Here is a 14476-nt window from a genome sequence, read left to right as displayed (position 1 = left end):
CAATCATGCTGCATAATACCGCATTTCCCGGTGTGCGGGGTGGGGAATTATTTAGGTATGCCCGTTTTTGCCCTTAGACCCGGTCGCAAAAAAATGATCACGAGAGGGGCACGAGTCGCTATTCGGAATAACACGAGTTGGTCACTAATGGAAAAGGATGTGACAGATGGAATCTGATTGGTCAATAGAAGGGACATTACTCATAATGGCCATAACTCGCCACCAGTGGGGCAACGACCGAGCCTGGAAATTCCAGCAAAGTTCGGCTCAGTCAGTTAACTCCCCTGGCTCAGGAAGATGATTCCGACAGCATATTTAGACATGCGTCTGGGCGATTCAGGTCTTCAGTTTAGGCCGTGCTCGTGGGTTTCACCAAAGTAGTAAACGTCTGAAACCTGCATTGCTTCGGGCTTTCCTCCCACATTAAGCTGACACGCCGTGATGTAACAGGAATACTCTTCAAGCGGCGTTAAATCCAACTCACTCACTCACTTCAGCTCAGGGCGGATGTATACTACTCAACTTTTGACAGGGATGTTGCGAGTGTCGGAGTGGGGACTGAATGTGACTGATTGCTAAGAGGTGTCGTACAAATAGTATTTGATATTGCCATGGACATGGACATAAAGAAACACAAACTTCAACAGTTTTTGTCCTCGGGGTTTGGTCACTGCGGTATTCGTATCAAACGTTGTGTAGTACACTCCAGCAACACTGCTCGGCACAGCTTAATGGTGGCATTCACGCCCTTTTGGATTCGAACAAGGTCAGTCCCAATAATCCGCACTTGGAGACATGGTTTGCATTAGCTGTGTGCTATGTATTATCGGCTGGGGCAACAAGTATTAGTGAGTGAGTGAGTGAGAATGGTTTTACGCCGCTTTTAGCAATATTCCAGCAATATCACGGCGGGGGACACCAGAAATGGGCATCACACATTGTACCTATGTCGGGAATCGAACCAGGGTCTTCGGCGTGACGAGCGAACGCTTTAACCACTAGGCTACCCGACCGCCCCTTCAAGATTTGATCAAATGAGAAGACTGTTGTTCATCCTAAAGCGGAAAGATGTTTACACGAGTGTGAAGATAGTGCTTGCTGTCAGGTGTTCCCAGGTTTTCTTCTCTCTGTTGTTTGGAGACGGAATATGTAGTAGGTCTCGAGTATTGATGATACCACTGCTTGTGTCAATCATGAACGAAGTGCAGTTTGTATGGATAGCAAGTTGTGGGGTCTTTTCATTGGATCCTTCATGGTGGCGAATGGTTACAGAGTAATAAACACAATAGACTGGAGATAGAAACACTATCAAGACTTGCCGAGAATGATCATTCAATAAGTACAAATGTTATGAAGTTGCCGATATACTACGTTCATGTACAAGTTCACCTTCTCTTACTTACTTACTTACTTACTTACTTACTTTGGAGATTTAACGTGCGCTTTCCGACTGATGCGTATTTCGCACACGGGCCCGGCCAGGCCATTTAAAGTGTTTCCGAAAGGGGCGAAAGTGGTCTGTGCAACCCAAGAGGGGGGTTTAGGGGTTGCTTATATAGAATTTGGGAATTTTGAGATTTGGAATAGATGCCGATGGGGTTGGGGAGGAAAACTAAGGGAGCTGGGTATGGTGGATGTTTGTTTGTGTATGTGATTTTGATTTGGTAGGTTATTGTGTTTTTAGATGCGTTTTATTAGTTCCGTTTTTATTAAGAATACGCCTAAGGCCTTGAAGTTTTCTAGTTTATTTTGTGGGTTTAGTATTGCTTCTAGAGTGAGTGAGTATTTTACTCTGTCTCATGAGTTTTATGGTGTAAAACTTAACAAGGGAAGCCAACAGATAATGGGCCTAGTAGTTATAGACAACTGGAAGCCAGGACTTAAATCATCACTAATTGGTAACTGGCGTAATTACCAATAAGTTTCAATTACCAGCGCTAATTACTGTAAAGTGATGGCTTCGATTGTCTATTGCTAATCACCTATCAGCGCCAATTATCTGTTGGCTTCCCTTGTTAAGTTTCCACCTTTTGTTATCTTAGTACTCTTGTTGTCCTTACCTGTACATATATATGCTCTCTGCCTCATAACATTCATTCTATATAAGCAACCCCTAAAGCCCCCTCTTGGGTTGCACACACCACTTTCGCCCCTTTCGGAAACACATTAAATGGCCTGGCTGGGCCCGTGTGCGAAATACGCATCAGTCGGAAAGCGCACGTTAAATCTCCAAAGTAAGTAAGTAAGTAACATTCATTCACATGATGAAGGAGTAAGCACATACTCCGAAACGTTGTGTTCCTCAGAATAAAGAAGTTGACATCCATAAATTCTCTTCCTTAAAACTATTTCAGACAAAACACTATCAAATTACATGTTTAATTCTTGAAACTTGCATGACAGATTATTTTTAGAAATAAACCCAGTTTATTCATTAATTTCTTTTGAGCAGCATATACATTTGTATTAATTTAAATATCCAGCCTTGTAAGAAGGAAGACACAATCTCTTGAAACTCGATTGCTTCTATTTGCTTGAAGACCGACAACCTCTTCACAGATACGATTTATAGAATACTGAACTAGTTGTTGCAATAGGTTCGCTTTATATTTCACTATCTTTGATCCCGTGAATGACATGTTTACATATTCATAACTGTTGGTTAATTCTGTAGTCCATGAACCTGATTTCAGCTTATCACTCGCTATTTAGGAGGCTGAGTGAGTTTTAAAGAAGGCAGTTAGTCGCCTCTTACGACAAGCACAGTCGCTCTTTAAGGCAAGCATGCGTTGCTGAAGACATATTCTACCCCGGATCATTTATATTCTACCCCTGATCTTTTATACGACTCTGAGTATGTTATCACTTTCTAAATGACATTGTGTGTTTATATCATCATTAGCATGTGTCAAATCAAATAGTGATAATACCAGGTGTTCGCTAAAAGGTGAGTGAGTTGGGTTTAGCGCCGCTTTTAACAGTATTCCAGTTATATCACGGCGTGTCAGCTTACTGTGGGAGGAAAGCCCGAAGTGATGCATGTCTCAGACGTTTACCACTTCGGTGACACCCACGAGCACGGGTATGGTGCTGGCAAACCTAGAAACACAATCGGGGCCAACCTGGATTCCAACCCACAAACACAGGTTTCTGGCGTAACCAAGGGACGCAACTCTGCACAGCGAATCGCGGCGTCCTAGACGACTGGGCCACCCGTGCCCTCCCCGAAAGGTGTGCGTGTCATGCCCCAACGGTGGCAACGCCCCAGACACATGCAAAAGCAAGTCAATTGTTCACCGGAAAAAAACCACTAGAACATATGGTACAAGTCAACATAAAGATTTGCATCAGATATCATTTGTGTCACTGATAGATCCAATTTGGTAATGTATACATCCGTATTACAAACACTAGAGTCATGGCCCACTGATAAGTTAAAAGTGAAAACCCTGTCGCGATGTATGTTGATGTGATTCCAATGTACATGCGTTCTACAAACACTAGAATACCCACTAATACCACTGTCACGATGTATGTTGAGTGAGTGAGTGAGTGAGTTGGGTTTAACGCCGCTTTTAACATTATTCCAGTCATATCACGACGTGTCAGCTTAATGTGGGAGGAAAGCCCGAATTGATGCAGGTTTAAGACGTTTACCACTTCGATGAAACCCACGAGCACGGGTATGGTGCTAACAAACCTAGAAACATAATTTGGGCGAACCGGGATTCGAACCCACAATCAATAAAGGAGATAGAGTTACTTGATAGGTTTTAAACAATGACAAGGTGATCTTTCAAAATATGGACATGTTTTTCAATGTTCCTAATCGTGGATAAGTGAAAAGTAAATTTTATACGTGTTGGGTTTCAATATAGGAAAATCTGTGAGAAAATTTTCTTTCGTTTTCTAACGATGGACAAATAAACAAATAATGGAATTCATCACCTGTGTCAGATAATTTACAAAGTGGACATTTTCTTTCGGTTAAAGCTACTTTTCTCCATCTCCCACTTTCAAGAATATGGTTACAAGATCTAAACTTAAGTAAGACTCGCCAAACGTTTTCCCGTGGTAAGTAAATTAAAGTAAATAAACTTTAGACAATCCTTTTTAATGATACCATACATTGTGCCCTATGAAGTCGTATTCGATTCTCTTGCGCTCACCCAACCCTATCTGTTGATGTCATTTATTTGTTAATGGACTAAATGACGCATGCTGATGTCATATATCGGTTGCGTCATAACACATATCATCGTGCAGCCAGGCGTGAATATCAGGAATCACCTTCGTCTCATTAACGCTGTGCAGCTTCGCACACAGAATACATGGTCACCTATATGGACCCATTTCATCATATCTCATATTCCTGTATTTGCTTTTCCGTTCCAATATTTCCAGATATTCTGCACTATGAGTTTCCAAATGTAACAAGTATTCAGCAAGTTCTTTGGGGCTTTGAAACGAGTCTGCATCAATATATGTTCCTTTAGGCAAAAGCGCCTCATAGTCCGCCCCACCTCTCACGACCGGAATGGCTGTACCTGAGTACACTTTAAACAGCTTCTCCGTTATGTAATCTTTGCACAGGGAGTTCTCAAACGACAGGTAAAATCTGTAAGAATTCAATAAGTCTAAACAGTCTTGCCATGTCCGTCCACATTTCTTTGGTCCGCAACGACCATATATATCAACATGAATGTATTTCTGAAGCTCCTCAACATACTTCCCTCGTCGATTATGCGAGTTGCAGTTGCTCACAAACCAGACGACTGATCCCGACTTGTTGTGGGCGATGTCAAGGACGTTCTCATGGTCCAAGTGTCGTCCTTCCTGTGTGGGGTCCTCTAACAAATAGCTGTACGGCCAGGTGATGTCGGAATCCAAGCGGTACGTCATAGTCCAATTAAATCGCCCCAGCCAATTCTTTTGTCGATAAACTTGTTCATAATGAAAGGGAGGTTCCCATCCAAAAAATATCCAGATTTGTTCAGGACTCGCTCGAGGGAAATCTGATCTCGGCAAATGAACACCATGAGCCAACACCGCATCAGCTGTCGCAAGCAGGGATTTGTTAACCGTCAGCACGCAGTTCGCAACTGGGCAACCATCGAATGATATCTGATTCCTTATAACAAAATGTGGGACATTAAGCCAAACGATGACCCTCTTTGGAGTCGACTTTGGTACACCGCTGTTCTTCTGTGAGCACTGGACTGTCTGCATTTCCATGACGAGAGGGAGATTTGGTGATATACTGACCGTGGTTTTGTTCTTGGCGTTGCCAAAACAGGTGGTGGCGTTTGGTCTGAAAGTGATTTGTAATTGTTTATTACCTGTTGGTTGGTCAGGCGTCAATCGGTAAGATAATGGTATGGATGTCTCATGGAATAGCCGATATATAGTTAGGGTTAGGATCGACGTCATCATCAAACCGGTTAAGAAGACGCACATTATTTTGGAGTTCATCTGAAAAGCAATTTTTAAAAATGGTGAGTGAAGTCTTTTTATAAATAATTGATGTTGATAGTATACTTTATTGACAGTTTACTTCCTTTGATACAAAAGACGGTGGGGTAGACAAGTGGTTACGGACGGGTTCTATTCCCGACATGGTGAGGTGAAATGGGGTTTAACGCCGCGGTCAAGATTATTTCACTTATATGTGTGTGTGTGGCTGCTTATACTAGTACGAAATGATGTCGGTTTATTGTGCTAGCCCACAGAGATACCATGCACCTGTTTAACATGGATACCCCGCGCAGACACAGTATACTGACTCTGAGAAGACTAGTCCTTGTTTTATTCCCTTAATGTCGAGCGCCAGACAGGGTAACAACAAGTACCATCATTTAACGTATTTGGGTATGACACTGCCATTGTGTCGAACCACGACCTTCCGCACTCCGGGTGTCTCCATACCCACTAGACCACGGGTCGGTCCGTACGTAGAGAGCCTTTGTTTAGAAAACACCCCAACTCTTCATCGAATAATGTCATTCTTGGTTGGTTAGTTGGTTTGTTGTTTAACGCCGCACTCAGCAATATTCCAGCTATATGACGGCGGTCTGTAAATAATTGAGCCTGGACCAGATAATCCAGTGATTGATATCATGATCATCGATCCACGCATTTAGGATCGATAACATGCGTCAACCAAGCCATCGATCCTGACCACCCGATCCCGTTAGCTGCCTTTTACGACAAGCATAGTCACCTTTTACTGCAAGCATGGGTTGCTGAAGACCTATTCTACCCCGGAATCTTCACGGGTCAGGTAATAAGCGCTGTAGAATATAATTGAAAAGTGTTATCAATGCGATAACCCAATCTGCTAAACTTGGTATCATTATCCGATAAGCAGCAGGAATATACCACGTTATACCAACTCGTTCCAGAAGTAGAGATAAAAGGAGATTAAAGGAACCTCGGTTACTGAGGAGAGATCTATTTAATATAACAATGCCCGCTTCCCTGCTCGGATCAGGAATCGCCGTGGCCCCATCGGTTCTCGAACCAACAACCATCTTGATTGTGTATCAGGAACTCGTAAATGTTCGAGTGTGTTTTAGCTATCCTACTTTTCATCTAATGATAAAGGAGATGAGTCAGTTTTAATTGTGTCTTTTATTTCTAGTCCATGTGGGTACATCAGTGTGTTTTCGACCATTATTGAACGATATCACATTATTTTCGACACACCTGAAGCTTCACCTGAGAAGATCCAGGTAAGAATTGGTCTTCAGCATCCCATGCTGTTTGACGACTAATAGAATCGGGTGGTCAGGCTCGGTTTCTGGGTTGTTGCATGTCATCTTATCCCAATCGCATAGATCGATGCTCATGCTGCCAGTCACTATATTGTCTGGTCCAGATTCAATTAGCTACCGCCGTCATATAGCTGGAATATTGCTGAGCGGCATTTAACAACAAACAAACAAACCTGAAGTTTATATGTCTTCTAGGCCAAATTCCCTTATTTTGATTTTGCAAATCCGAGCAGAAATTCCGATTCATATGCATAAAGAAACAGATCAGCTAGAAGAGGTGCACAATTGGTGTCCATGGGGATGCATATTTGTTGCCTAAAATTTCACATAAATGTTATCAATCAGCAAGTCCACCATTTCACATGTTACTATTATTTTTCCCGTGAAGATCCGGGTTAGAATAGGTCTTCAAACCATGCTTCCCGCGAGAGGCGGGTGGCCAGGCTCGCTGACATTGTTGAAGCTTGTCATCGTATCCCAAATGACGTAGATCGATGCTCATGATATTAATCACTGGATTGGCTGGTCCAGACTCCATTGTTTACAGGCCGCCGTCATACAGCTGGAATATTGCTGAGTGCGGGGTTAAACAACAAACAAACAAAAGCCCCATAAATTAAAGAATGCAGTTTTCCCTTAAATTTGTCAAGTGGTATGGGGGGCTGTACAAAGTTGAAAATCCAATGTTTCGACACAATTGAACTCTCTGAGATATCCAAAATTCAGGCAAATCCTTTGAGGGTTAATTCCATTTGTCCACTTTTCTCAAAGACGTTCTGTGAATATTAAGAAAGACGTCCTTAGGAGCTTTAGATTCCAGCACAAAATGGGAATGGACGTGCCTGAGTATGTTTTGCAGATTTCTTCCTCAGTTAAAATACAGGCCTATACTAGGATGTGACATTATTTGATATGTCACGTTTACCAAGTTCTTTGAAACGTCTTCAGTCCAATTTGACATTATTCGGTTTTTTTCAGAACCATGGACATCTAGGACTAGTCACGAAAAACAGCTTATATAGACAATCAACAACACAGACAGTGTTAAAGCAACTACCACCAACTCATACAACATTGATACAAATCTTAATATAGTCTAATGAGGTTACAATTGGCACACAAGTTCGCCTGTATGAAATAACAAAGCCTTTTTTACGCTGAAAAGCAATAAAAAACTAGTTTTCGACACGCCTCGCACCAGATGACACGAACATTAAAGTAAAACATATTGAATTGATATTGAGTGTCGTAAATAAATACTATAGCGATTGTGGTCCGAAAGCCCCGCGGTGTATAAGTTAGATTGAGTTAAAATAAACTAAACTAAATGCGCTGAAACCTTGCCCAAATCACGCTCCATGTGCCTCGGTGAAATCACAGTACTTTCCGTCCAGCGAGAAAATGGTAGTTGCTACCGGCCAGCTTCCGGTTGGGTAATTTTAGAGAATTTGTGTCAAAATCTATCAACTATGTGTGTGTGCGTGTGTGTATGGAATGTATACAGTAACCTAAATTCAATTAGATTTCAATGATAGTTGATCCAGCATTGGTTTACTGGTTTACTGTTCCGAAGAAAAACAAACAATACGTACGGCAAGACAAATCAGCATTTCCTCAAGTTAAAGTTTAATAGTGATGTCTAGTTACTAAAAGACCCGAGTTCATTAAGACTCACAATACTGTACAGGGAAGGTGAAGAGGTAGATGAATTACACGCGCTTTAGGCACTATATAGTGAGTGTGAGTGAGTGAGTGAGTATGGTTTTACGCCGCTTTTAGCAATATTCCTGCAATATCACGGCGGGGGACACCAGAAATGGGCTTCACACAGTGTACCCATGTCGGGAGGCACTATATAGAGGGTATTTGTATGGTCTTGTCAAATATGATTATCTCATCCACTGAGAGGACAAACTTCATATTTTCATGAGGGGGCTTAGCCACGAGTGAAAATGTCAACTTTGTTAGGTCACGAGATGAAGCTAAACATTTTATTGACAAGAAGAGAAAAATGTTCTATATATTATATATTTTCTTACTGATTTTCAAGATCTTACTCTGATAGCCACAGTGCCATTGAAGTAGACTGAATGTAGTTCCGACATTTAAAGGTCGAGCGAGATATATATTTTAAGTTTTTCCAGATAGCTACTGCATTTCAGCACTAATTATACTATACAAAGTGATATTGTGAAGGAAACTATTGTCCAGAGTTAAGTCTTGTCTGCAGACTGTATCTCATGTTATTCATCCGTTGTCCAGAATGGTATTATATAGCGACCGGAGTTTATTAAGTTGATACAACTTTGCAAACATCGTACTCATTAATGCAGTTATATGATATTATACACTAACCTTGAAAGAAAATTGTATCCGTTATTATCCGTGCAAGGTAAATAATACAATGTATTGACATTTCAGTTAAGGCATTGGTAGTTGGGGTATCCCATAATACTGTCAAGGAGGTGAGATGAAGAGAAATGAGGTTACATTTCGCGTTCAAGGAAACTGAACTTATGAAACCGACCGAATGTGTGTATTGTGTGTTGGACTCATGGTGTTTTTATAGTGCTAGCCCACTGAGATACTCGGATCATGCAGCAGTTTCAACATGAATACCCCACACAGACACCGTATGCTGACTCCGAGCCGATCTTGTCCTTGTTTCATCCCCAGCGCCAGGCAGAGTAACAACAGTACCATCTTTTAACGTTGTCTAGTGTAAGAACACCTCCGTGGTCTAGTGGATCGAGCGTTTGCCCGGAGAGGGGAAGGTCCGTCGTCTGATCATGACTAAACATGGTACTAAACATGGTACTAAACATGGTACTAAACACGGTACTATCTGGTGCTCGGAGTGAAACGATCAGGGAATCGACTTTCCACTCACCGGGCACCCACAAGCAGTCACAAGCACACACACACAGATACACGCACACACGCACGCACGCACGCACGCACGCATAGCTATAAAAGTGAGATAATCTTGACTGACATTTAAAAACTATTTTGTAATGTCAAAGAACTTACCGTTTCAGTCAATGCACATTTCACTTATGACAATTCAGCGTGTCTTCTATCCCGCCACGCCCTCTGCCCAGCTCAATATAATCAGCTTCAGGTTTATCAGTTGCATAGTTCCCGGCAACTGGAAATAATAACAGCTGGTCGGTAGGCGGCACAAGTTGACAGGTGCTTGGGATGTTATACAAATTGTAGAAAGGTTTCAGTGTTTAATGTAATAATCAGCGCTCTCTGTACATGTGAACTGACTAATCCAATGTACCTTGTATGTTGTGGCCGATGCCCCTTTACGGAATAAACTCATTCATTCATTCATTCATTCACAAGGGACCAGAAAAATCAGTTCGTTATATCCGTTGTTCGTTATGCACGGTTTCGCTCTAAAACGTCCGCCATCTTGGATAAGACAAAACACAATACACGTAATTGCAGTGTTACACGTGAAATCTTCATGGCCTAATTTCACTGCAAGTTCGCCAGCTTTGGTCTGCAGGACATGACAATATAAGGGTTGCGGTAAAACATCGCTCAATAAAGACATATGGGAGGCAGGGGTTTGGTTTAATGTATCGGTAACAAAGCCAAATCTATAACGAGATAGTATCAGTGAGTTAACATTGTACATCGCATTGGTAACATTGCAGGTGTAAAGCGGAATCGTTATGAACACAATAGAAGGCGATAACAGATATAACAGATTCTTGATTTAAGTAATGTAATAATGAATGTTGTACTTAAACACCCCTCTGGACATAATTAATAATGTGCGGGAGTAAGTTGCAGTCTCAGACATCTCACGCATCACACCAACATAGTGAATATTGATGTGGTCACCACGTCATGAATTCTTGGACATGACAATATAAGAGTTGCGGTAAAACATCGCTCAATAAAGACACAGGAGGCAGGGGTTTAATGTATCGGTAACAAAGCCAAATCGTTTATGAGATTGTATACGAATACTTGCATTGATTTGTTGACTGAAATACGCCACGATGGGAGTGAAGGTTGCAGTTTTAAGAGAGGGATGTTTGATGCAATTTCATTATTTAATCAATACTCCGGGTGCTTGTTGTTAACAGGCAGCTGTGGCATTATTCAAAGTTAAACCCAACACATTCACAGTAAATATTTATAACTATATGGTCCTCTGTGTGGTTGTAATTTGGAGGTTACACCAGATGAAGATACGTTCCTCTGTTTCATTCACGACATAAAATATTCTTGAAGTCAGTGAGTTAACTTTGTACATCGCACTGGTAACAATGCAGCTATAAAGCGGAATCGTTATGAACACAATAGAAGGGTATTATATATATGTTATACCGCCCCGTCATTGATTTATAAGAAACTGCCACCAGATCGTTATGTTACATATGTTACAGAGGATATATCGCGAAATGACCAGTAACAGATGCCATGAGACATTGGGGGAAGTCCTCGTCTTGCCGTTCGGGTCATTCACGTTAATCCTTGAATATTAGTAAAGTTCCCTCTGTTTGTTTTGTTTGTTTAGTTTGGTAAGTGTATTTGGCTGTCCCACATCAGCCACCATGTATGGACGCGTGTCCAAACGGTCCTAATGGCCCTACTGTAGATAGTTCACAAGTTCACCAAGAAGCTAGGTTTAACTTATTACATTCTGACCTAGTTACCAGCATCTTACCCACACAACAATATTCGAATTCATTCTTTTCTTAGTCGGAAGTAAACACACACACACACACGCACGCACGCACGCACTAAAAAAAACACACACACACACACACACACACACACACACACACAAACACACACACACACACACACACACACACACACACACACACACACACACACACTAAATTACATACACACACACTAAAACACACACACACACACACTAAAACACACGCACACATGTGGAGACAAGATATACACCATCAAGTTATATTAGGGTTGAGGTGAAATGGGGTTTAACTGCAAGATTATTGCACTCAAATAGAGACGTGCATTGCGTGCGCGTGCGTGCGTACATGCATGCGTGAGTGTGTACGTGAGTGTGTATGTCTGCTTGCATTAGTCTGGACTATTGCCGGTTTAACTTGGATAACCCTCACAGACACATTATACTCCGCGCCAGGCTGGGTAACAACGCGTACCATCTTTTAACGCTCCCGAGTACATTAACCCTTCAGTTGATAGAGCGTCTGCACGGAGAGCGGAAGGTCCGTGGTTCGATCCCTTGCCGCGTCATGACTAAAGACAATACAAACTGGTGTGTTAAACTTCATCTCAGTGGGCTAGCACAATGAAATGGGAATACGTGGATGCACACACGTGGATGCACGTAGTTATAAGTTATAGTATAAGTGAAATAATAATCTTTAATGCATGGTCAGACCCCATTTGGCCTGACCTCACCTTGCAAAATACAATGTGTTTTCCCTAATACACATTTGCCATCCCAAACATACTTGCGTGATAAGCTCCATTTATTCACAACAAAATCTTTATTCAAAGACTGAACCTATTTGACAATAATTTGTTTGTTTTGTTTGTTTGTTGTTTAACGCGCACTCAGCAATATTCCAGCTATATGACGGCGGTCTGTAAATAATCAAGTCTGGACCAGACAATCCAGTGATTGACATTATGAGCATCGATCCACGCAGTTGGGATCGATGACATGCATCAACCAAGTCAGCGATCCTGACCACCCGATCCCGTTAGTTGTCTACAAGACAATAAGCTCTCTCTCCCCCCCCCCCCCCCAGCATCACATACTCCACAAGGTTCCCGCGACACTATTCAGAGGATACTATACACTGACTGTCCTTGTCAAGAAAAGGTTTTGGAAATTGAGATAGCATACAAACCAGTCGCTGGTGTTTTTACTTAAAATATAAAAAATGGTTGTTGTTTCGCAACACTTTATGGTATTTATTTGACAGCGTCTTGAATGGAGGCCCCGATATTTGGCATGTAAAGAGGTTCAAAGGCGTATAAGCTTCGGTATCTCCGGAATGTACGTAAAAAGTGATCAGGGTTAATATACTGAGTCAAATTAAAAACTTCACATTTTTAAAAGTAATCCCATATATGATATACAACGGACAAATGTATCAGAGAAGGTAATTTGTAATCATTAATGTCCAAAGAAGGATTTTAATTAACGGTGGTAACCATAATTTGTTCCAAGCACCTACAGTATTCGGTAATAACATCAACAGTTTAAATCATAAGTCCCAAGCACGAGAATCTGATGGCACACAAGTTCAGTAGCGTGTATGGCCACCATGTGTGTTGACAACTGCCACACAATGCCTCCGCGTGGACCTTGTGATGCTTGTGAACGCATGATTGGGAAGACGACGCCATTGTTGCTGCAAAATGGTGCCAAGATCTTGCAAATACTGTGGTTGGTTCTGGAGAGTGCGCAGACTTCTGCCAAGAGCATCCCAGACGTGTTCGATGGGATTAAGGTCGGGAGACCTTGACGGCCACTCCATGACGTTGACTACCGCATTCTGAAGGAAATTCCTTGTCAAAATTGCTGTGTGGGGTCTGGCATTATCGCGTTGGAAGATCAAACCGGGTCCATGTGCTGCCATAAAAGGCAGAAGTTCTGGTGCCAGTACCTGGTCGCGGTAAGCAGCAGCGTTGAGGTTGCCACGGATGACAAGAAGCCTGGAACGTGCATTGCCACAGAAAGCACCCCACAGCATGACACTTCCGCCTCGAAATCTGTCAACTTCCTGTACACAACACTGGGCGTAACGTTCATGACGGCGCTTCCACACCCTCGCCCTACCATCAGCAAATCGAAGATTAAATCGGGATTCATCACTGAAGACGACTTGATTCCAATTCCTCTGAGTCCATCGTAAGTGTCGCTGTGCCCAAAATTGACGTTGGCGTCTGTGTAATTGAGTCAGAATCGCCCCGATGTATGAAGTGAAATTCAATATACCCAAAGTTATCAATATTTGTTTGTAACCGCAGTTTTAATACTGTCGGTACAGCTGTCCGAACAAATATAACGTTTGCTAAACTATAGATCGGTTGTCTTTTGGTGCAATGTCCTTTTTGCAGGGTTGGAAATAAATACCTGCCCGACCGTCTGGGAGGGACTGTTTTCGTCTCGGGCAGTATTCCAACAATATCACGGCGAAGGACACCAGAAATGGGCTTCACACATTGTACCCATGTCGGGAATCGAACCAGGGTCTTCGGCGTGACGAGCGAACGCTTTAACCACTAGGCTACCCGACCGCCCCGTATATATAAAATATATGAATAAACACTTGTTAAAGGTCTGGACTCTCAACTTCTTTTTACCGGGCAGGTAACGTTTGTGAATTGCTTCTCCAGCTGTCTGGCTAAAGTTTTTGTGAATATTAAACATTGGAGTTTTGGTAACGTTTGGGGTAATTTTTCATAATTCATAAATTAATTCGGGTTCCCCCACCCAAAACATGTTTTTCGCAATAAACGTCAATATATGTGTTTAAACGAGTGTGAGTTTCTTTGTGATGCGTTTATGTTTTTGACATAATAAACAGCAAATATGATATGAGGCTAAAAAGTGCCACTACAGCTGGAAGCGTGTGTATGAAACATAGGCCTGCAGTGGAGTATCGTGTAGGCGTCGTGTGTTATAGCCATGTATCGCATTAGCTTGGTTGATGTGACGGCAT

The 14476-nt window shown here is 42.1% G+C and overlaps 1 protein-coding gene across 1 annotated transcript; it reads right to left on the bottom strand.

Moving 5' to 3' along the window:
- Positions 1-4335: 4335 nt before the first annotated feature.
- Positions 4336-5472, bottom strand: LOC139441939 (glycoprotein 3-alpha-L-fucosyltransferase A-like). Its single transcript, XM_071222688.1, has one exon. It carries the CDS (start codon positions 5470-5472, stop codon positions 4336-4338), a length of 1137 nt encoding a protein of 378 aa, XP_071078789.1.
- Between the last annotated feature and the right edge of the window lie 9004 nt (positions 5473-14476).

Source organism: Haliotis cracherodii, unplaced genomic scaffold (assembly GCF_022045235.1).
Source record: "Haliotis cracherodii isolate W230 unplaced genomic scaffold, xgHalCrac1.p SCAF_5, whole genome shotgun sequence".
Classification (NCBI taxonomy): domain Eukaryota; kingdom Metazoa; phylum Mollusca; class Gastropoda; order Lepetellida; family Haliotidae; genus Haliotis; species Haliotis cracherodii.
Note: the sequence above shows the minus strand (reverse complement) of the source record. Positions and strands in the feature narration are given on the sequence as shown.

Excerpts from the sequence above, each read along its gene's own strand:
- LOC139441939 (XM_071222688.1), bottom strand. The coding sequence starts at position 5,472 with ATGAACTCCAAAATAATGTGCGTCTTCTTAACCGGTTTGATGATGACG.